Raw genomic sequence first — 23015 nt, 5'->3', positions numbered from 1 at the left:
ATAAACATCAAAAAACAGTGGAGTTGGATACCTACTTGGCACGGTGGGAAGTGGCGCAGAAGGGTATGAGTGACACTTCTCTAGTATACTTTTTGGTACAGTTCTTATGTTTAAGTTACAGTTCTTATGTTTAGAAGCATGCTAATGTTCTATATATTCTTAATAAATAAATGTGTAAGGATGTGAAGTGGGTGGTGTGGGTGAGTCGGGGGAAGGAACCTTAAAGCTGGAAGAAAACTGAAACAAATGAACCCAATTTATTTAGAATAAAGTACATAATCACAGTGACGGAGAAAAAAAGGATTGATCCAAGTAACTCATAAACACAGAATGTAATTACATATCCTCAGTCTTGGGCAGAGTACAGTGAAAGAACTGTAAATGATCTTATCATCTTTTAAGTGTGCTTTCTACATTGATAGGGCAAAAGAAATTCTAAAACTATTTCGAATATACTATAGGACTGAACAAGTGAATACTGATGTTTCGGGGAGTTGGGATTCTGGGGAAGAGACATAGAAATATGGAATGCGAATGTAAGAGTGAACCCTAGGAGGATGGATTGCAATTGGAGGTATTACTGTGAACTCACGATTTCTGAAATCACACATAATACGCATATAACATGTAAAATGTACATGTACATGCAGATTTGTGTGTACATGTTTGTACACGCACATTTCCTAGTTGTCTGAATCAGCCTAGAAGCAGACAATGTCCAGTAGTAATGAGCCCACTCAGTAGCCAGACCTGTGTATCTCTTATCATCCCTCAGGGTTCCCTGGAAAAACCGCTGATTCCAAATTGTGGGACATACTTAAGATAATGTACTTACGGAAAGAAAAAAAAAAAGATTAAGTGGAAGCCACAAGGACACAGAAGTCAGATTGAAATAGAAGGTCCTCATACTGATCAAATCTAAGACCATTTAAGTATCAAAATAAATAATGAATTATAAGCCATTGAAAAAATAGAAAACCAAAATAAGTTTAAAAATTCATGTGGGTAGATATGGATGAATAAGAGGGTGGAGAGAAAGGAAGGTTCATATTTAGACAGTAGAACAGTGTCAACGGGCATTGGGAAAATCACCATTTTGAAACCATCAAAGTAAAGACTGAATACGCAAGAATCATCAACGGATACTAAATGCTGGGGGTAAAACACTGATGTTGCTACTTGGCTGCTAATCGTGTGCAGCTCTTTGCGACCCCATGGATTGTAGCCCGCCAGGCTCCTTGTCCATGTGATTTCCGAGGCAAGAATACTGGAGTGGATTAACATTTCCTTTTCCAGGGGATCTTCCCCACTCAGGGATCCAACCTGAGTCTCCTACACTGACAGACAGATTCTTTACAGCTTCCTCAGATCGCTTATCAAGTGCAAGATAAAAACAGTAACTATACATTTGAGAAATTGACCACCACCTTGACCGAGTGACCAAAATTACCATCAGTGAGGAGCAGATGGGTCACCTTATAGTATTCTGACCAAGAATGCATAAATTGAATCTAATCATGAGGAAACCCAAAATAAGGAATATTCTATTATACAGCAAGGAGTGGGCAAGAGACAGAAGACTATATTTTTCAAAAACACAAGTAAACACCATGAAAGAAAAAAAGCCATGGAAATGACCCAGGGTAAACTGACCCAGGAGTTTAAGAGAAGGAAAACACACAAATGACAAAATAAAAATGGTAAAATCTTAACAATAGGTCAATCTAGATAAAAGACGTGTTGATGTTCTTTGCACTATTGTTCCTCTTGCTAAGTTTTGGTAAATTTGCCATCAACTTGAAATTATTTCCATATGAAAAGTTAGTAACCAATTAGGAAGGCCTTACACTGGGATACCAACCTCATTTTGCCAAACAAGGTTATCACAATAATGCAATCGTGAAAAAACCCCAAACTACAATTATATCACTTTGTTTAAAAATACTGTGAGAAGGCATTTTAAACATCTAAAACATAGTTATGGTCTCAAATAAAAGGAGGCCTCTTTAAAATAAATTTAAGATTTATGAAAAAGACTTATCACAATGTCTTTTCTCATTTCTTGCTATGTCAGCTTGGTTAAGGAAACTGTAACCGAACACTGCATTTTAGGCAATGGATAAAGTACAGTTCAGTTGAAAGAGTGTGGAATCTGGAGACAAATGTTGAATTCAAGTCCTAGCTCTAGCAATTACCAGTTTTGTAGTTTTGTAACTGAAGCTCTCTTAGCCAGTTTCCTCAACTGCAAGGCAGATGACAAAGTCATAGGACTGCAAAGAGAATTATAAGAAATTGATGACTCTAGAAAAATGCTTGCTACAGAGGTGCTCAACAAACGTCTCCTTTCTTCCTTCCCTCGGGAGCCACGTTTCTGTTCTCTAGAGTTGTATCTGACTCCCTGACCCCAAAACACAAACCACTAGGATCGTGTAAGAAACTGAATTATCCTGAGACTAAATCTCCTTTCTGGAGGTAAATTTCATGAAAATGGAAAAAAAAAAAAATGGAGATACTGCATAGTAGAATAAAAAGATAACCATTAAAAAAAAAAAAAAAGATGAGCTGAGGCATGACTGGTTAACAGGTGAGTTTTCTTAAGGAGGGAAAACAGGAAGACAGATAGTACTCGTTCATGTTAGAAAAGTCTGCTGCTCAAAGAAAAGAAAAGCAGTATTTCTTTTCTTCATATATTCACAAGTCTGTTTTGCAAATCACCACATCTGCTTCCAAGAGTGAAAAACAGCTTATGCCTAAAATACACAGTATTAAAATCACCAATTATACGTGTTTTACTAGCTAAGTATCACTGAAGAAAAAAAATCAGTATAATGTCTGTAAGTTATGATATTTCATTCAATCGTCTATCAGTTTTTTTGCTTTCTTCCACGTTTCCTGTTTACAGCTAAGTGGATGATTTCCTTTTGTATTGCTAATGACAGCAATTCTTTAAAAATCTATTTTCTAAAATGGGGAAATTTTAAAGAATAAATTGCATTACAGCAAAAAATTTATATTTTCAACAGAAATTAGTTTAACATTTAAAATCTTTATAAAAGATAAACAAATTCTGATTTTTTCCTTTATTTTATCATAATTGAAAAATGAAATCACTTAACATGAATACTTGATACATAATTTCCTTAGAATTTCTCTATGGTGAAACAAAACTGTACATATTTAAAGAGTGTATATAATATTATTAACACTCATGACAATTTCAGACCAACTAGCATTGGTATAGCTTCAAATTACTATTAGTTGTGGCTCTTTATGGGAAAAAGGCGCAAAGCTTATTAGGGCCCAGCATACCAGAAAGACTTAATCTTACATTGTCACAGAGCTCAAAAATGGCAGCAGAATGTGAAGACACTACACACTGCCATCTGCTTCTCGTAAGTCTCTTAAAACAAAGGTTGGAAAAATACTCAGTACCTCAAATATAGTAACTAACAAAAATATCTCCATCAACTACTTTTTGCCCAGAGTGATTAAGGACAAAAAAATACGAATTCTTGTTGCTTTATTATCCGATAAACTGCTAATAAGCTCCCCTTAGAAGTTCTTTAGACATTACACCAAGTCGTCTTGGTCTTCTGATCATATATATATTCACATATATATATGCATTTTTTCAAGTAAAGAAATGTTTAACAGATGTAAACTATTTATTGAATATTTGCCACCAAATATTGTTAAATACATTATCTTGCAGCATATCGCTTTCAAGTTAAAATGTCAGAAACAAACACCAATATTTACAATTAAGGAATGTTATATAATGACACATTAAGGCGTAAATTCTTTTGGCTTATAATTCTTAAAAGAATGATAATAGCAAAAGTGATGCAAAATCTTCAGTGTGAGATTATGATTAAGCTACATTTTACAAAAATATGGTGTAAGATGGCAATAATCCCATTCAACATCCTGGATTATTAAATCCCTCAGGAGGGACTGATAATTTATACAGTCAAACTTTAAAATTTACAGATAAAGGCAGTCCAATACTGCCACTGAGAAGTACATCTCTTAACATATACAACTCTCAGGCCACAGTTTTGAAGGTCTGAAGTATCAAGTTGGTTTGATGAATTAGTCGGTTGGCACTTATGAACACATTTATTGCCCTGTTTCAAAAAAAAAAAAAGAGTAAGTATTAATTTTATCCAAAAAATTAATCCTTTAAAAATATTTATACTTAAAATGCCCGACTAGCAGCAGCAATAAAATCTATTTAAGAACAACAACAACAACAAATGCAAGTTAGTACTGAGTAGCAACTTTTATCACAGCTTGGAAGTGTCCTGCATTATTGGAAACTATCTAGGAGTTACTGCCCCCTAGTGGTCCTGGCTGGCAATAAGGTGTTGGTGGGCTGCTAATGATGGGTGGTGCCTCAACAACCAGAGTTCATTTTATAGGTCAAACATGTAACTGGCCAAAGAGGAGGATTCGAACATAGTCTCCAGCTGTGATTTCACAGAAGTTATCAAAATAAGACCTGCTAAAATACCATATTCAGTCTCAAAATTTGTATATCAATGGGATGATACTTGGGAAAAGGTTCATTACTTTGAATCTGATTCATCCCTATCCTTACCTTCCTTCAAAAAAAATTGAATTACTTTTAGAATTAATATACTTTTAAAACAAAATAATCATGTGGTTTCAATATTTAAGAGTTGACAATGTGTAAAAGTATGTTCTTAAAAATTACTTCATTCTGAACCACATTTTCTATCAGCCCATCCTCATGTGATCTGGAGCACAGAGCTGATGCTAGTCCCCCTGCATGCCCTTATCAGTTTCTCAGGAGCATAAGCTTGTACAATCACCCCTTAGTATCAGAGAAGGACTGGTTCCAGGAGTCCCCTCAGAAACCAGAATCTGTGGATGCTCAAGTCCCTTATATATAATGGTGTAGTATTTGCAAATAACCTAGGCACAGCCTCCAGTAATATCTCTAGATTACTTGTTATTCTTAATATAGTGTAAATGCAATGTAAATAGCTGAAGTACAATATAAATGCCATGAAACTTTCTGGAATTTCTTTCTCCAAAAATTTTCAACTGGTTGAATACAGGGATTTGGAGTTTCCCAGGTGGCTCAGTGGTAAAGAACCCGCCTGCAATGCAGGAGACGCTGGCTTGATCTCTGGGTTGGGAAGATCACCTTCTCCTGGGGAGAAGGCTACCCACCCCAGCATTCTGGCTTGGGAAATCCCATGGACAGAGGAGCCTGCAGGGCTACAGTCCATGGGGGACAAAAGAGTTGGACACTGAGCAACTAAACAATAACAAAGGGATTTGGAACCTATGGATACGAAGGGCTGACAGTATCTTTATCTTAGGCATTCCTCAACAAAGGGGGCCTAGGAAAAATTAAATGAATCAATGCAAATTCATCCTCCTATTGAAAAATGGCTCAAAGATCAAGCTCTAATTAATAATTTTCAACTTTGAGGACACAGGGAGAAAACTTGTGGTATGTTATTCATATGCAAATAATGGTAAATTAAAGGAAGCTGCTGAACGGAGAAAAAGTAGTAGCAGGGAACCTGAATAATCCATATGCCTGTTTAAGCTGTTAAAAATAACTTTGGGACTAAGGACAAAGATTTTTAAAAACTGAACCCAAGTGATTCTACTGTACAAACAGGGATGAGAGTAAATAATTTCACATTAATCAAAGTTATGCTCTAAATGAATTTCTACCTTTTAATGTGCTTTTCCCATGTTGTTCTTAATTAATCAGTATCATAAATAATCTCCTTAATGCAAATTATTCTTTTGATGTGCTTTTTGGTTATTTGGACTTAGCAGAGGAGACCAAGGAAAAACAGGTGTAAGTTTATTTTCAGAACACACCTGCCAGCTTATTAAACTAAATCAACAAGGTACATTTTCCTTTACACAACCTGAATAGCAGTATTAAACAACACAAAATTATTAATAATATTTAGCTCAATATCTTTAATTTGTAATAAAATGGAAATATTTCAATCTGTTTGAACTATTAAAAATGACTCTGAAAATCATTATACCTTTTTAATGTATTTTATTACTTTTTAATATTACTACAATAATACTGTAATAGTTTGACATGGATATCAGGATCTTACAATGTCAGTGGTGGGACAGGATGTTAAAGCTCCCTGCCAACAATAGCTGAAATAATCACTGTTTATTCTTCTGCTTCAAGCACTGATAGAAAATGGTCTTGTCCACAAAATTCTATTTGAGATACAAAGAATTCTCTATAAAGTATGAGGTTGCAGAAGACATAGCCTTTGGATCAGTTTATACATTGTATGTACATGTGTATTATACATAAATCACATAGTATTTTTTGGTTTTCTAGAATGTTCTGTAGCCGAGTATATGTAGATTTTAAAATAATATCTAATTTACCTTTTTAGTATACTTTCTGTCTTACAGAAAGCCTCTCTTCTAGGACAGTGGATCACAACCTTTTGTGGCCCTTTAAAAACACATGAAGTACTTTTAAAAAACACCTGAGCCTGGGCCCACTCAAGCCAATGGAATCAGAAGCTCTGAAGGTGGGGTGTCAAGGCACTGGGATTTTAAAACACTGAATACAAGTGATTTTAATGTGCAAAAAGGACTGAGAACCACTGTTTTAACTATAGTACAACAGTTCTTAACAGACCTGTAGCATTCATATCATCTAGAAATTTCTTAGAAATGTTACTTCCTGGGCCCACCCTAGACCAACAGAATCAGAAACTCTGGGTAGGACCCAAAAACATTTTGTCTATAACAAGCCCTCCAGATGACCCTGAGGCTATTAAAGTTTGAGAATCACTGCTTCAGGGGTTGGTAAAGTAGCCCAGTAAGCCAAATCTCACTACTGTATGGCCTGAAAGTTAGGAATACTTTTACATTTTTAAACAGTAAAAATTTTTAAAAAATCAAAATAATATTATGAGACAGTTGAAAATTATTCAATTCAGTGTCTATAAAGTAAGTGTTTATTAGAACTCAGCCATAAAAATGCTCACTTGTTTCCGAATTGTCTACAGCTGCTTCTGCACTACAGCAGCAGAGGTGAAGTGCTATAGCTGCAACAAGCTCACCAAGTTAAAATATCTGCCATCTGGCCCTTTTCAGAAAAAGTCTGCAACTGCAGCTCCAGACTATAGTCATGGCTGGATTATCAAACACCCCCTTTCCATTTTTAATAGTCTATCTTAGTAGTTCACTTAAGTATTAATAATATAGTAAAAGAGTTAAATATATATGGTTTCAGAATTATAGAAAGCCACATAATTTTATAATTTTAAAAGGGGGATAAATGATAATACTTACTTGCCATCTTTAAAATAGGTTTTCAGAGTATCACTGAAACTTTTAGAGTACTTTACGAATTCTTTCTTTTGATGTTCGAGTGCCTACAGACATCAAAAATAATAATAATAAAAAAATAAAAAACAAGTAAGAAAAGAGAAATAACACAAAGGCCAAAGTCAGAGACAGAAGATTACACAGAATTAAGAATACACCTTATATTATAGATAATCAGTTTTAGGAGTATTCACTTAAATACACATTTAACAGCACATTCAAATTCAAGGACAAATCCAGTCATTAATGATAAAAAGCCATTTTCAATAATTCAACAGTCTTATTATTCAATAAAACAACTAGATGTAAACCAATATCTGAGGTGGCAGCTTGTAAGGTTTCTACTAAACTTACCCTGCGGTTCTGGTATTGGTATTTCTTGAAGACATTGTTTACTGTATCAAGAAGTTCTTTTATTGCACTAGCTATATCCCTGTTGGGTGAGGAAAAAAAAGAATCTTCTTAAAATCAGTTTCATTTGAAAGAAGTCTCTATACACAGCTATGTTTAAGAATCACTATACTTAATTACCATATGAACACTGTATCAAGACAAATATTTGACTGGCTGGTTAAGTGGGGGATTTAGCCTGTGTCCTCCTGTGATCCCAGCTACTTTTGCACTGCTGAGGAAATACTACACAACTAACATCAACTTTCCCAAAACATTTTCATTTTACTTAGCATTACCTACTCAAATTTATAAGAGACCTCTGACTCTCATCTTTTCCTGTTATGACTTTTCCTTTCTCATGTAGGTGAATTTGAGCAACTGTATTATTCACTTTTGCCATCTCATGAACAATTATATGAAATTTTGCTATTACATGTAACTCATTCCTGTATTTAAAACACTTCAAATTATAGACCTGATAGTTTCGATGTTTAAAATATTTCCTCCTCAGATGTAGCTATTCTCCCTTAAGACACATTTATCTAGCCTCCTCTCTAACAACCACATATTCTCCTCTTTCAAATCTTTGCTGTCACTATTTTCCTTAGAAAATATATTTATATTTCTGGGAGAGACAAATCAGAATATTCTTCTACCTTAACCTTTCCAACAATCATCCTTTGACTACATGTGCATCAGCATTTTTCTTCCCTTTCTAAAGAGAGAAGAAATCAATCATTCTCATTTGAGTTGACTTTTCTTCCTATCCCTGTATCATTTTTAAAAATTCTCATCTTTTCTATGTATGCCCTTTTCAATTTCCGTGTTCTAACTTCATAGCAATATTCTAGCAAACTGAACTTATTGTAATTCTGTATTCTCAAACAGCCTCTCAGTCTCTAAGGCAAATCTTCTCTTTTTCATATCCATTCTCTTAGCTGTTAACTGCTACAAATTTTGCTGTTCAAATGCAATGCAAGTGTAAGGAGATGAATTAGTAAAACATCAGTCTAGACTACCCAAAACACAACCTTTTATTACCTACCTTTTAATCACAAATGTCAGATTTTAGTTATTTCATACTTAAAAATTTCAGCTAAACTATTTAAAGAAAACCAAAAAGCTCCGTGTCCAGATTTTCCTGTGTGTTTCACAGTTTATTTTTAGTAAATAAGCATATGGAAATTCTAAAAATTACAAATATAAAAGCTTTTAGTATAAAAAAGCATTTTAGCTTATTCTGCAGTAGTAATGACCTTCTAATTCAATATTTCAATAAATATTTCCTTATTACCTCTTGTAAGTCACTCGTCGGTAACAGGCTGAAACATTAAAACATCAGATATTCAAAAAGGACAATAAGTTTACGTAGAAATTATACCTGTCCACTCTTTTTTTTTGACCTCTAGTAATAACAATTTTTAGTTACATTAACTGTTCCTTTATGTTTTCAGGAAAGCTGTATCCCTGTATTGCTGTGACAGGCATTAAGCCCCCTACTGCTTAATGACGGTGTCGTACAACCATCCTATTATGTGAGAAAAATGACAATTTCAACAAATTAAAAAATGTCCAATCTCTGGATATGGAAGATTCTTCAAACACCTGTGGGTTTGAAGTAAGCTTATTCAAAAGGAATACAATAAAGCAAATTACAGTAATCAGACAGCTGTTTATAAGACAACCATATTTTGTAGTGTACTTTATGGAATATTGGGAATCTGTACTTCAAAAGAGAAAAAAGCTCCCCACATGATTCTGCTGATGAACCAAGTTTGGAAACTACTGTTTGGGAACTCAGAACCTAATGTTGAGCTTTGATCCACTATTTGCCACAGAGCTTTATAAAGACCAAGATTGTCCCTAGGCCTGGCCTTCTCTAAGATAATCTGCAGCAATTCATGTCAAATATTAGATGATCTGTGTGTACACAGAAATGCATCTTCATTTACAGCACTAAGGTTTGCGCCAGAGAAGGTAGTTAACAACCTGAGGGTCTGTGTCCTGAAGAGAAAATACCAGTACACACGCGCGCGCACACGCACACACAACTTCAGACAATTAAACAAATAAAAAACTGAGGAAAACCTGAGGGGTAAAACAATTGTAGTGCATCCCTGGGTTGGGAAGATCCCCTGGAGAAGTGCATGGCAACACACTCCAGTATTCTTGTCTGGAGAATCCCACGGACAGAGGAGCCTGTCACGCTACAGTCTATGGGGTTGCAAAGAGCTGGACACAACGGAGCGACTAAGCACATGCAGAGTTTGGAGTTTATGAATTCTGCGATAAGAGACATATAGGATGGATAGAGTAGGAAGGAATTTTAGCAACTTGCATGTATTTCGTGGGACAACTTTGGGGAAACATATATACTGAAAAGGGCAAGAGGCATCAGAAGAAATGTAATACATCTTACAAAAAACTTGCATGGGACAGTAGAACTTCTGTCACCCAAATTTGTGTAATTATGTTTATACAAACATACTGCAGGAAGGAAATTCCTATGCTGTATGTTCAGTTTGGTCTAGACTGGACACCCCGGAAAAGCTATTTTGAGGCCATCATCAAAACCAACCCTTACAAACCCTCACCTATGAATATTCAAATATAGATAAGGGTAAAGAGTTAAATGCAGAGATTTCTGGACTATTAAATCCAGATTCCACTAGTTATCTATTAATTGGAAAGTATCCTAAGAACTAATTTTATAAAGTATTTGCATAAGCTCAAATGCAGTCAAACAGAAACATTAATCAAATCATTTTTCCTCTTCAACTTCATAGAGGGAAAAAACAAATCTTATTTCACAATGCTTTATGTGCTGTGGTGCTAGATTCTGTGCTAGGCACTATGTATACATTTTCAATTCACAACCGTTACCCTCATCTTCACAGGCAGAAACTAGAGTCACAGAAGCTAAGCAACTTAGCAAGGTCACAAAGCAAACTGTTAGCAAGTCAAACCTAGGTTTGCCGGTATATACAGATATTTGTCATCTGACAGGAGTTACTTTCTCACACAGCATTTTGTACAGTGCTAAGACAGTAAGTATTTGATATAGGTATATTGAGAAGTATTGTGAAAATAATGAGAGAAGAGGATATTCACCTTAAGTATGAGAAAGTAAAATAAAAACTGCACAATTTGCTGTGCTTGAAGGATAAACTGTTTTTATTTCGGCTCAATTTTATCCACTAATTTTTCAAACAATTAACAGCAGTAACAATATATATCAAAACTTATCTATATGTGTCAGTGATACAAATAGCCACAGCCATCCATGCTAATACACACATGGTTAAATTTCAGTCTTAGAAACAATACATATTATCAACAAAATTTCCACGGCAAGTTATCCCTCTTAAAATGGATACAAAATAAATGTTAATTGCCAGTAATCTTAATTCAGTTGTGCGGAGCACATTCCAGAAAACAGAACGAAATACTATTATTGCCCCATAAATAAGAGACAAGACCCTAATTCAGCCTCTGTCAATGACTAAGGACAAGGCTCAGAGACTCTTGACATCGACTTCCTTATGATTAAAATGTGGCTGGTAATAAAGTAGTTTTCAAACTCTCTCTCTTTACAGTAACAATGGGTTTAGCAGAGATGAGTCCGGGAGTCCTTGAAGTGGAAAGAGGGTATCAAAATAGCAGGCTGAGGGTTCTGGGCATACCATCTCACTTCCAGCTTCAACCACAACGCTATTTTCCCTCTTACCTACTGACATCCAATATACAGGATGTCCTTTACCAGGCCTCTTCCAAACAGCAGAAACATTCTTTTTTTCAATCACTTGATTAGACTGACATTATGAATCTCTATGATTGGCAAGCACCAGAGAAGTCCTTGGAGTCAGTCTGCTTAAGTTCCAACCAGGTGATAGAGATGTAGCATATGATTATCGAAATAAATTATATTATTTAAAAATTCTAGAAATACGTGTTTAAACAGCTGTGTTTGAGATCACTGACAATTATCCTTTTACAGGCCAAACATGTTCACTTTACACAAAACTGAAAATAAAAATCTGTAATAAAAACTACTAAAGAAAGCTGAGGCTTACCAATAAAAGTAAAAATATTTACCTTAAGGTCTTAGTCTCGGTGACATGGACTTTGACTAGTCAATGGAGTCTTTTGTACTTTCTGATCCTCAATCAGAGGACCAAAAAGAACACAGTCATTCCTTGATAGCCGAGTTGGTACCTATTACCATCATTTTCTAAAATGGGTCACACTCCTCCCTCTATCCCAATAAAATGTAGCCAATCAGCTAAAATATAATTTTGCTATGTGAATTACAAAGAACACTCTTCCTGTGAGATGTATGGTAATATTTATTCCAGGGGAGCCTCCTTCAGTTCTTGAAAGATATAATGTTATGTTGCAGCTTCTTCCAGAAAAAAATCTGTGCTAAATCCTTCCTTTCTAGCAATTTTTTACACAGTCTGGTTCCAGTAGTGCTTACCTGCTTTTTTAAACTTGTTTTAATTGGAAGATAATTGCTTTACAGTGCTGTGTTGGTTTCTGCCATACAACAACATGAATCAGCCACATGTAGACATTTGTCCCTACCCTCTTGAACCTCCCTCCCACTCCTTTCTAGCAATTTCTACTTGTTTCACAAAAGGTTGCACTGATAGTCCCACTAGTTATTCCCAGTTTTGTGTTCTACCCATTGAGGTGAAATAAAATTATCAGATTCTTTAGTTTAAAAATACTCATCCAGAAATTACGTTTGGAGTTCCCTTCTGACTCCTCCACCCTCTCACCCCTGAGAATGCCCCTGGGTGGAGGTGCTATGTCCCTGTTTGAGAAGAACCCTTCTTGCTGCTGCCCATCAGCATGCTTCCTGGCTGAACTGAACTGTGTCAGCTCAATTTCTTTCACTCTACATCCCAAATACAAGGATTTTGGGAGGTTCACAATTTGGTCAGTATTAGAAAGTGTTATTTACAACTAAGAGTACACCATTGTGCTAATAACGTGAACTATTTCTGAAATAAAAAACAGTATTTGTATCCTTTGTTATCAATCTCTTCAACTACCCTCTTCACTTTAATCTGACATTTACATTCTTCCACTTACGAAGTTCAAACTGCATTCTAGTTTATGTACATTCCATTCTCTGCTTTTAAATGAAACATTCTAAAATATTTTACTATACTCAGAAGCCAGAGACAGTTTAGAAATTAATAAAAAATATGGTAATTTTCAAATTTTTAATTTCAAAGTAATATTTCAACTTAAAATTAATGTCATACCACAGTAAAACATCTAAAATGAGTGGTCCTTTTGAAGTACTTAAAAAAGAAGAACCAAACAAGAAGCTGCTTACTTGATTGTCTGCAGAAACCTCACTCTGTCGTTGATCTCATCTGGGATCTTGCTGAGAATTTGTTTAAGTGCTCGTGCCTTTTCATTTAGGTCCTGGAATTCTGGCTCTGGTCGTTCAATCATATACTCTGATGAAATAAATACGTAGTAAAAAACATTATGCAACTTGCTGCCAAATTCAAGTCTAAGAATTTCCAATGTGTTGGTCAAGGAGGTGAGAGGGGAGATAAAAGGCTAGAAAACTAGGAAGAACAAGGTTGCAAAGCAGAATTAATTACAGTTTAACTCAGTTCAGTAGTTGTATTAGGGTCCCTCCAAGTAAAATATCAGAAGATAAAAAAATGAACATCTTCAATATGGGATAAATGGAAATTCCATGAAATCTTAGAAATAAATAAAATTTTAAAGGAAGGCTTAATCAAATTTTTCAGGCCTCTCAAGTTACATTTCACAAGGAACATTTGGTAAGTAATGACATTTGTAACAAATACAATGGCAATATATATCTGCCAATGGTGAATATGAGTTTAATTAAAGAAACCTCTACATTCAACATACAACGGCTCATTACATCAAAACTCCAAGCCTACTAAAGTCTTCAGCACATTCTTGAAATCTCACTTAAAACAAAAATACCACCATAGAAAGTCCAACATAAGGCTTGGTATCAAAAAACAGCAACTTTGGTAAGGAAGTTTAGTCAGATGCAGCAAAGGCAAAAACTTCACAACCAGATTCACCGTAGGCTTGGAAACATTACAACTCTACCAACTCATCAATACAACCTGGCCTGACAGGCTGCAGGTGCTCAATCCAGAATAATAATGAGGACTTTCTCATAATTTACAGAATCAGTTAAAACATCTATTTTTGTTCTCCCTTAATAAACATGAGATATTATACCTCTATGTTTTTCTAAATTACAGGGAAAATGACTACTAAATTTAAGTAAAACCCAGGGCTTTCTAGGTGGCTCAGTGGTAAAGAATCCGCCTGATAAACCCTGAAATGGGTTCAAACCCTGGGTCGGGAAGATCCCCTGGAGAAGGAGATGGCAACCCACTCCAGTATTCTTGCCTGGAGAATCCCACGGACAGAGGAGCCTGGTGGGCTACAGTCCATGGGGTTGCAGAACTGGACATGACTTAGTGACCAAGCACACAAACATTTCTAATCATTTTAAAAAGCAAAAATGTGAAAAGAGGCCAAAAGGATGATTAGTAATATTGTTCTCTCAAACCTACATTTGAATACAATATTGTAATTAGCCTCCAATTAAAATAAATAAATTTATATTAAAAAATAAATAAATAAATAAAAAGCAGAGACATTACCTTGCCAACAACGACAACAAAAAAACCCCCCACAAACATGCTATACCAAAGTTTAAAAAGAAGAAACTCATTACTTTCAAACTGGTATCTACATAAACTCAACACAAAATAAAACCACCATTCCAAAGAGCTTGTCTCTTCATTAAACTAGAACTCATCAAACGTATTAATTAATAGGGGGAAAAATAAACCATGCAGCATAAACAAATGCTTTACTTCTAGTAACTCAATCTGACAAAAAATAAAAAGAACTACATTTCTATTTTATATGGGTTTGTACCTCCTGCGCCAACCCCCCATTTTCATTTCAAAATAATAACAATAACACTAACAGTAAGAGGGAAGGGAGGAGAAGGGAAAGGGGAGAGGAAGGGAGGAGAGGAGCCACTTTTATCAAATAAGAAAGATTTGGAGGAAGAGCTTTTCAATATCTGTAAGAAAACTAAACAAGACTTTCTGATTACCTTCTACATCATCAGCTGCCATTCGAAGAAGGGACTCTGTGAAGTTGACTTCTACACTTTTTTTCTCTAAAATTTTCATAATTATGTCTTGTGTGAGTCCCGGATTTTCTTTTTCAGCCTATAAGAAAGAGAAAGCTAGTTTTGAAATACAGAAACTGAATCAATATTTTAAAGCCAAAACCTAACCATTCAGAATCTCTTAGGACCTCCTTAAACTGATCAACTTACAAATAAGGGCAGAAATCTTTGCAAAGCAAGCGTCGTGATGCCATTCACTTATGTGTGGGGAGAGTTTGTGCATCCATAAATTACTACAGTCACGATCCAAACTTCCATCTGAACATAATGTATTTAACATTTCCTACTTCTCATTTATACTCTCTTGCAATCAAACTAATAACAAACATAGAAATGAAGAGTAAATATACGTACAGGTATATATATACATAAAGACAGTTTTTCAATTACCTTTTTCAAGAGTTTAAAAACAATGAAGATTTTTAGCTCTTTTTCATTAAGCAATATTTCAACTTGAAAATCAAACAGTAACTCATCTCACCAATTTTTTTCCTTCAGATTCTCTGCATTTAAATTAACAAACTTTCAGGAAAAACAACAACAAAAAAAACCAGGATTCATTTTGGAAGTTTTATTGAAGCTATATGATTCCTTAACTACATTCTCACACAATGATTTTCATTTCCTACTTTATTTTTGCAGCAAGAATATTATTTCCTTCACCAGCTTTCAGAAAACCATTAATCCTTTTACTACCTCCTGAGCTTGTTTCACTAATGAGCTTGCATTGATTCTGTTACTTAAATTCCCTAGGGCACTAGCCATTTCAAGATTGAACATAAAAAGTCCTAAGTTTACCAAAGTTAGTTTTCAAGATTTGGATTTTCCCTTGTAATTCTGCCCCATTTTACTATTTAAAAAAATTTTTGTAATCACACTCTGTTTCTTTTAGGATGCCTGCCAATTTTAATCATTATGCTGATGATTTCCTCTTTTTTTTTGCCCTGGTACTACATAGTAAATATGATCTATCAAATGGCAATTTATTTGCCTCCTGACGGACCAAGTTATGTTTAGCCTCTGCCTCCTCAGTTCTGGAACCACTGCAGTTTTAGCTTTCTTCAGCTCTTTACATTATAACATCTTGCTTCTTATTAGATTTCAAGTACCAAAAACGGAAAGGTTGTGGAATGAAAGCAGAAAAGAAAACACACACATTTAGTTCAATCCTGGGATCATTTTAACTGTTGTCAAATGCTTACAGGAAAGTCATTTAGACAGATAATAAAGTATGTCCTACTGATTTCTTCTTTAAAATCTGTTTAATTTTCCCTCTCATGAATGTATTTAAGAATCTATTTTAATAAAAAGAGTTGTTGAAAGATAAGTTGTACAAAAAAGGCTTAAGATGGTGTCAACATTATTAATTTGGTAAACTGCCACAAAATAACATAGTTATTTGGTAAGAGTGAAACAAGCCAGTATTTGGTAAGAGTGGTTTATTTTCTCTGAGTAACATTAAATCTACCTACACAATGAATTATCTTAGAAAGTGGGGGATTTTCTATGTGCTTCCAGAGAATGTCAACAGAAAAATACAACTTCTTTGGTTAAGTTATAATAAAGTACGGAAAAAATAAAACGCTTCTGCAAGTCTGAGAAGAACGCTTTCAGTACCCAGTTCGTCTGGAGCCCTCACATGCCATAGCTGCAGCATTAGAGTCCTCACAGACATCCCTACTCTTTCTTAGTTCAGTGTTCTCAGTGCCAGAAGAAATACCGAAATACCTAACACTGCTGTGCAGTAAATAAAGTTCATACAACTTTAGTAAGTACTTACGTCCCAACAACTCAGTAGCCTTTAAAAATCACATGAATTGAAAGAAAAATATTTTATTTATTCTTAAATAACCATGATTTATTTTATTAATGAGATGTGAGAACCTGTTGGGCACTGTACGATTTCTCAAATGTTATTCATTTCCTATTATACATTGATTTTCTTGTGAACTTGCTTTCTATCAACAGCAGTTTCACAAAGATATGACATCACTGAAAGGAATGCAGCCCAGTTGAAGATGTTGAAACTGCAAACTATCTCAAGCTAGTAGTTCACACAGTGTCAAGCTAATGTTGAAATCACTCTATTCCTTCAAATGTTTAAAATATCTCATGACCCCCTCTGAGTTTTCTGTGGGGTCCTGAGGTAGCTTGGCACATACTCTGGGAACAGTAGTTTAGCATCTTCTGGCTGACGTCCTAGTTATGCTACTTTTTATCTTAGAGGCCTCAAACACAACCAGTGACTCTAACTGAAAAACCCTTAAATCAGACACTGTACCTATACCTTCAAGTTTTCCTTCAGAATACAATCTTAAACTTTGTGCTATCCAACTTTTATGAAAAGCCAAGGGCAGAAATACCCTCTCTTGGGATCAACGATCCTTAACATTATCAGAAACCTCCCAGAGGGGAAAGCAGGATTGATATCATAAGAGATAATAATCACTAGTATCTTGGGAAAAATTATTTTTCTCCAAATAACAAAAATAGGTATTAAAGCTTGATAAATATCACTGGTGCTATGAACCAAGAAGTGGAAACATGAAAATATAACTGGATATAAATACAGACATATGGCTAGGCATGGTTTTTTCCCAAGTAAATTAAAGTTTAAAAATCACAAAAATCTTAATGTTTTTAATGCATGCCCTCCTTTAAAATCATTTGAAATTTTTACCAAACAGAATACAGTAATTAAGAATAAATCAATGCAAAACTAATATACTTTCTTCCAAATAACTCTCACTATCCCTAATTAAAAATCAGTGCCATGCTGTTTACAACAGCTAGGACATGGAAGCAACCTGGATGTCCATTGGCAGACGAATGGATAAGAAATTTGTGGTACATATACACAATGGAATATTCAGTTCAGTCACTCAGTCATGTCCAACTCTTTGCGACGTCATGGACTGCAGCACGCCAGGCCTCCCTGTCCATCACCAACTGCTGGAGTTGACTCAAACTCATGTGCATTGAGTCGGTGATGCCACCTAACAACCTCATCCTCTGTCGACCCCTTCTCCTCTTGCCTTCAATCTTTCCCAGAATCAGGGTCTTTTCAAATAAGTCAGTTCTTCACATCAGGTGGCCAAAGTACTGGAGTTTCAGATTCAGCATCAGTCCTTCCAATGAATAGTCAGAACTGATTTCCTTTAGGATGGACTAGTTGGATCTCCTTGCAGTCCAAGTGACTCTCAAGAGACTTCTCCAACACCAGAGTTCAAAAGCATCAATTTTTCAGCACTCAGCTTTCTTTATAGTCCAACTTTCACATCCATACATGACGATTATTGGAAAAACCATAGCTCTGACTAGATGGACCTTTGCCGGCAAAGTGATGTCTCTGTTTTTAATATGCTGTCTAGGTTGGTCATAACTTTTCTTCCAATGAGCAAGCATCTTTTAATTTCATGGCTGCAGTCAGTATCTGCAGTGATTTTGGAGCCCCCAAAAATAAAGTGTGTCACTGTTTCCACTGTCTCCCCCATCTATCTGTCATGAAGTGATGGGACCAGATGCCATGATCATAGTTTTCTGAATGTTGAGCTTTAAGCCAACTTTTTTACTCTCCTCTTTCACTTTCATCAAGAGGCTCTTTAGTTCTTCTTCACTTTCTGCCATAAGGATGGTGTCATCTGTATATCTGAAGTTATTGCTATTTCTCCCAGCAATCTTGATTCCAATTTGTTTCATCCAGTCCAGAATTTCTCATGATGTACTCTGCATGTAAGTTAAATAAGCAGGGTGACAATACACAGCCTTGACGTACTCCTTTCCCTATCTGGAACCAGTCTGTTGTTCCATGTCCAGTTCTAACTGTTGCTTCTTGATCTGCATATAGATTTCTCACGAGGCAGGTCGGGTGGTCTGGTATTTCATCTCCTGAAGACTTTTCAACAGTGTGTTGTGATCCACACAAAGGCTTTGGCATAGTCAATAAAGCAGAAGTAGATGTTTTTCTGGAATTCTTTCACTTTTCTGATGATCCCACATATGTTGGCAATTTGATCTCTGGTTCCTCTGCCTTTTCTAAATCCAGCTTGAACATCTGGAAGTTTGCGGTTCATGTACTTTTGAAGCCTGGCTTGGAGAATTGTGAGCATTACTTTGCTAGCATGAGATGAGTGCAATCGTGTGGTAGTTTGAGCATTCTCTGGCATTGCCTTTCTTTGGGACTGGAATGAAAACTGACCTTTTCCAGTCCTGTGGCCACTGCTGAGTTTTAGAAATTTGCTGGCATATTGAGTGCAGCACTTTCACAGCATCACCTTTTAGGATTTGAAATCGCTCAACTGGAATTCCATTACCTCCACTAGCTTTGTTCATAGTGATGGTTCCTAAGGCCCACTTGACTTCGCATTCAGGATGTCTGGCTCTAGGTGAGTGATCACACTGTCCTGAATGGAATACTACTCAGCATTACAAAGAACACATTTGAGTCAGTTCTAATGAGGTGGATAAAACTGGAGCCTATTATATAGAGTGAAATAAGTCAGAAAGAAAAACACAAATATAATATATTAACACATATATAAGGAATTTAGAAAGATGGTAATGACGACCCTATATGCAAGACAGCAAAAGAGACACAGATGTAAAAAACAGACTTTTGGACTCTGTGGGAGAAGGCAAGGGTGGAATGATTTGAGAGAATAGCACTGAAACATGTATATTACCATATGTGAAATAGATGACCAGTCCAAGTTCGATGCGTGAAATAGGGCACTCAAAGCTGGTGCACTGGGACAACCCAGAGAGAGAGGATGGGGAGGGAGGTGTGAGGGGGTACAGGACGGGGGGACACGAGCACACCCATGGCTGGCTCACGTCAATGTATGGCAAAAACCACCACAACGTTGTAAAGTAAATAGCCTCCAATTAAAATAAATTAAAAAAAAAAAAAAAGAATCAGTGCCACGAATAAAATTTATCCAGATCTATCATATTTAACCAGATTTATCATAACCACATACTTTAAACAGTTTGCTTTTTAATTATACTTTAGAGTTAAAATGTCAGCTTATATATAAGGATATTACAAGGAAAAGCTTAATAATGTTCATTATTTTATGTCTTTTATGACTGTCAGTGGGTATATAATAAATACTTCAGAGTGAGTCGTCCTTATGAGGACACACAGGAGAAGTTTCTCTCTCTTCTTGGTATCAGAAAAGCCAAAAACCCTTTTGCCTTATCAATATTGTGGTGTGTAACAGATCATTTTTCCTTCTTTGGCCACAAAGATGGTTAAAATAGTCCCTATGATGCCACCCTGACAACCAAATATACCATTCAAAATCACACTGATACTTAATGCAAAGAAGAAAACGAAAAACAAATAAACAACAAAAAACTCCACTAAGGACGGTGCTACTTCATTCATTCTCTTCATTAATCCAATGATTTGGCAGGATATATTTAAATAAAATTAGTATGCCTGTGTATACAGGCACTGCATTTAGAGTATTACATCAAAATAGTACTGATCAATACACAAAATGTAATTTCTAGTAGTGAAATAGATGTCTAACGGCATTATTTATGCTACCAGGTAAGCAAGGTATCAATAAGCTAACCTCTGCCATAAAAAGAAATCAAGCTGAATATTCACAGTTTCAACTCCAATGAGACTCAGCTATAAATTTATTCTAGATTTAAACATTAAAATACTTGAAATATAAGTTGTTTTAGCTACTGAAGGGAGAAAACACACAAAAAGTAAATAAAAATCAGAATTTTGGGTATCCTGATACGTATTTAGGTCTTCCCAGGTGGCGCTAGTAGTAAAGAACCTGCCTGCCAGTGAAGGAGATATAAGAGGATCAAACGTGGGTTGAATCCCTGGGTCGGGAAGATACCCTGGAGAAGGAAATGGCAACCCACTCCAGTATTTTTGCCTGGCGAATCCCATGGACAGAGTAGCCTGGCAGGCTACAGTTCATGGTATCACAAGAGTCAGACATAACTGAAGTGATTTGGGATGGATATGTATTTAGGATGAAATGGATTAAGTCTTATATGAAAGGCTGCATTCAGTAAGTGGAGTAGGGCTATCCAATAGAAATATTTGGTAGGAGCCTATCTGATTTAAAATTCTTAGTAGCCACATTAAAAAAATAGAAAAAACAAATCAAGTTATTTTAAGAGTACACCCAAAATATTATCATTTCAACATGCAATCAACATAATACATATTACTGAGTTGCTTATAAACCTGGAGTACAACTCAATTTGAACTTGCTATGTTTTAAATGCTCAACAGCAACATGTAAGCTAGGGATTATCAACTTAATATCTTCAGGGCAATGAAACAATAAGACAATGAAAAAGTTCACCCTGAGTGACTCAGCTGATCCTCAAAATATCCTTGATGTGATCAACACAGAGCTCTTATTTTCCCATTCAAAACACAGTTTTACACTTATGTTCTATAGTTAAAAACAGCATGAAGAAAATCTTTGGGTTTAACTTTATAAAAGTTTTGAATACGTCAAATAAAACAGAATTTTAAAATATACTCTAAAGCTAAAGAGAAAACATTCTGAAGAAGTCAGTTTAAAAGCACAAAGTGATGAACAGCTGAATGCTACTGAAAGAGCACTTGTTCCAACTCACTTTTTAGAAGTGTTTTAAGCTTTAAAAGTGTAGCACTAAAACAGGCACAAGATGACTGAAAAGGTTTTCACTAAACAACAGAACAAAAACAAAAGAGAAAGGTACCCAAAAAGAAAGGTTAAAAAAATAAACTGACATTTATGACATGGTATTTAGATTTCTTTATAAGATACATTTTAACCACCATAATAATAAATTATCTGTGCCTCACCTTAATGAAAGCTGCTCTCAGTGTCTGAGCTGCGGACAGATTTACTCGTTCTAGCTGCAATAAAAATTTTAAATCATTAATATCAGTTTTCTGGAAAAAATACATTTCTGATACTGCATTTTAAAGTAATCACCCTGATACACCCATCAATTAACAAACATAACTTGCTAAAGATTCTGAATCAACATAATTCTTCAAATAGATGATCTAAAATTTTCATTAGAAAGGATGAAAAATTAAGGTATGTGTATTAGTCCCTTATTTATTCCTTTGGGGCTTCCTAGGTGGCGCTAGTGGCAAAGAACATGTCGACCAACGCAGGAGACTTAAGAGATGCGGGTTTGATTCCTGAGTCAGGAGGATCTCCTGGAGGCAAGCATGGCAACCCACTTCAGTATTCTTTCTAGAGCATCCCATGGACAGAGGAGCCTCGTGGGCTAAAGTCCACAGGGTCGCAAAGAGTTGGACACAACTGAAGCGACTTAGCACACATCACCTTAAAGACTGATTTAAGATAAGCACAGAATTCAAAATAGTGTATGTCCCTAGTAGAAATAAACATATTCACTTAAATTTTTGAAAATGGGAGGATTCAAGATTAACTTTCAATGTTCAGTTAAAAAGAGATGGCAAATTATGTGTGTATCGACTATAAAATGACCAAAACAAAGAAAATATGTATTACTTAAGATTTTTTGTATTTACTACCTTACTCTTTTATTTTTTTAATTGGAGTACAGTTGGTTGACAGTATTGTGCCAATCTCTGCTGTACAGGAAAGTAACTCAGTTATACACATACATTCTATTTTTAATATTCTTTCCCATTACAGTTTATCCACTGCATATATAGATTACAATATATCCATCGTATATATGTACCACGTCTTCTTTACCCATTCATCTGTTGATGGACATATAGGCAGTCTCCATGACCTGGCTGCTGTGAATGGTGCTGCTATAAACACAGGGGTGCATGCATCTTTTTGCATTATAGTTTTGTTCAGGTATATGCCCAGGAGTGGGATTGCTGGATCATATGGCAATTTTTAGTTTTTTGAAGAACCTCTACACTGTTTTCCATGGTGGTTACAACAACTTACATTCCCACCAGCAGTACAGGGCGGTTCCCTTTTCTCCACACCCTCTCCAGCATTTTTATTTGTAGATACTTTAATGATGGCCATTCTGACTGGTGTTAAGT

General features: G+C 35.5%; 1 protein-coding gene across 3 annotated transcripts in view; it reads right to left on the bottom strand.

Moving 5' to 3' along the window:
• Nucleotides 1-238: 238 nt before the first annotated feature.
• Nucleotides 239-23015, bottom strand: part of PDCD10 (programmed cell death 10) — a 51166-nt gene continuing 28389 nt past the window's right edge. For 2 of the 3 annotated variants that reach the window (XM_005201717.5, XM_005201716.5), the window contains 6 exons: nt 21813-21866; nt 14903-15020; nt 13106-13232; nt 7720-7798; nt 7330-7412; nt 239-4127 (listed from right to left, as the gene is read on the bottom strand). In XM_005201717.5, the coding sequence (XP_005201774.1) occupies nt 4046-4127; nt 7330-7412; nt 7720-7798; nt 13106-13232; nt 14903-15020; nt 21813-21866 (543 nt within the window). In that variant the 3' untranslated portion in view covers nt 239-4045. 3 annotated transcript variants of the gene reach the window in all.

Source organism: Bos taurus, chromosome 1 (assembly GCF_002263795.3).
Source record: "Bos taurus isolate L1 Dominette 01449 registration number 42190680 breed Hereford chromosome 1, ARS-UCD2.0, whole genome shotgun sequence".
Lineage (NCBI taxonomy): Eukaryota > Metazoa > Chordata > Mammalia > Artiodactyla > Bovidae > Bos > Bos taurus.
Note: the sequence above shows the minus strand (reverse complement) of the source record. Positions and strands in the feature narration are given on the sequence as shown.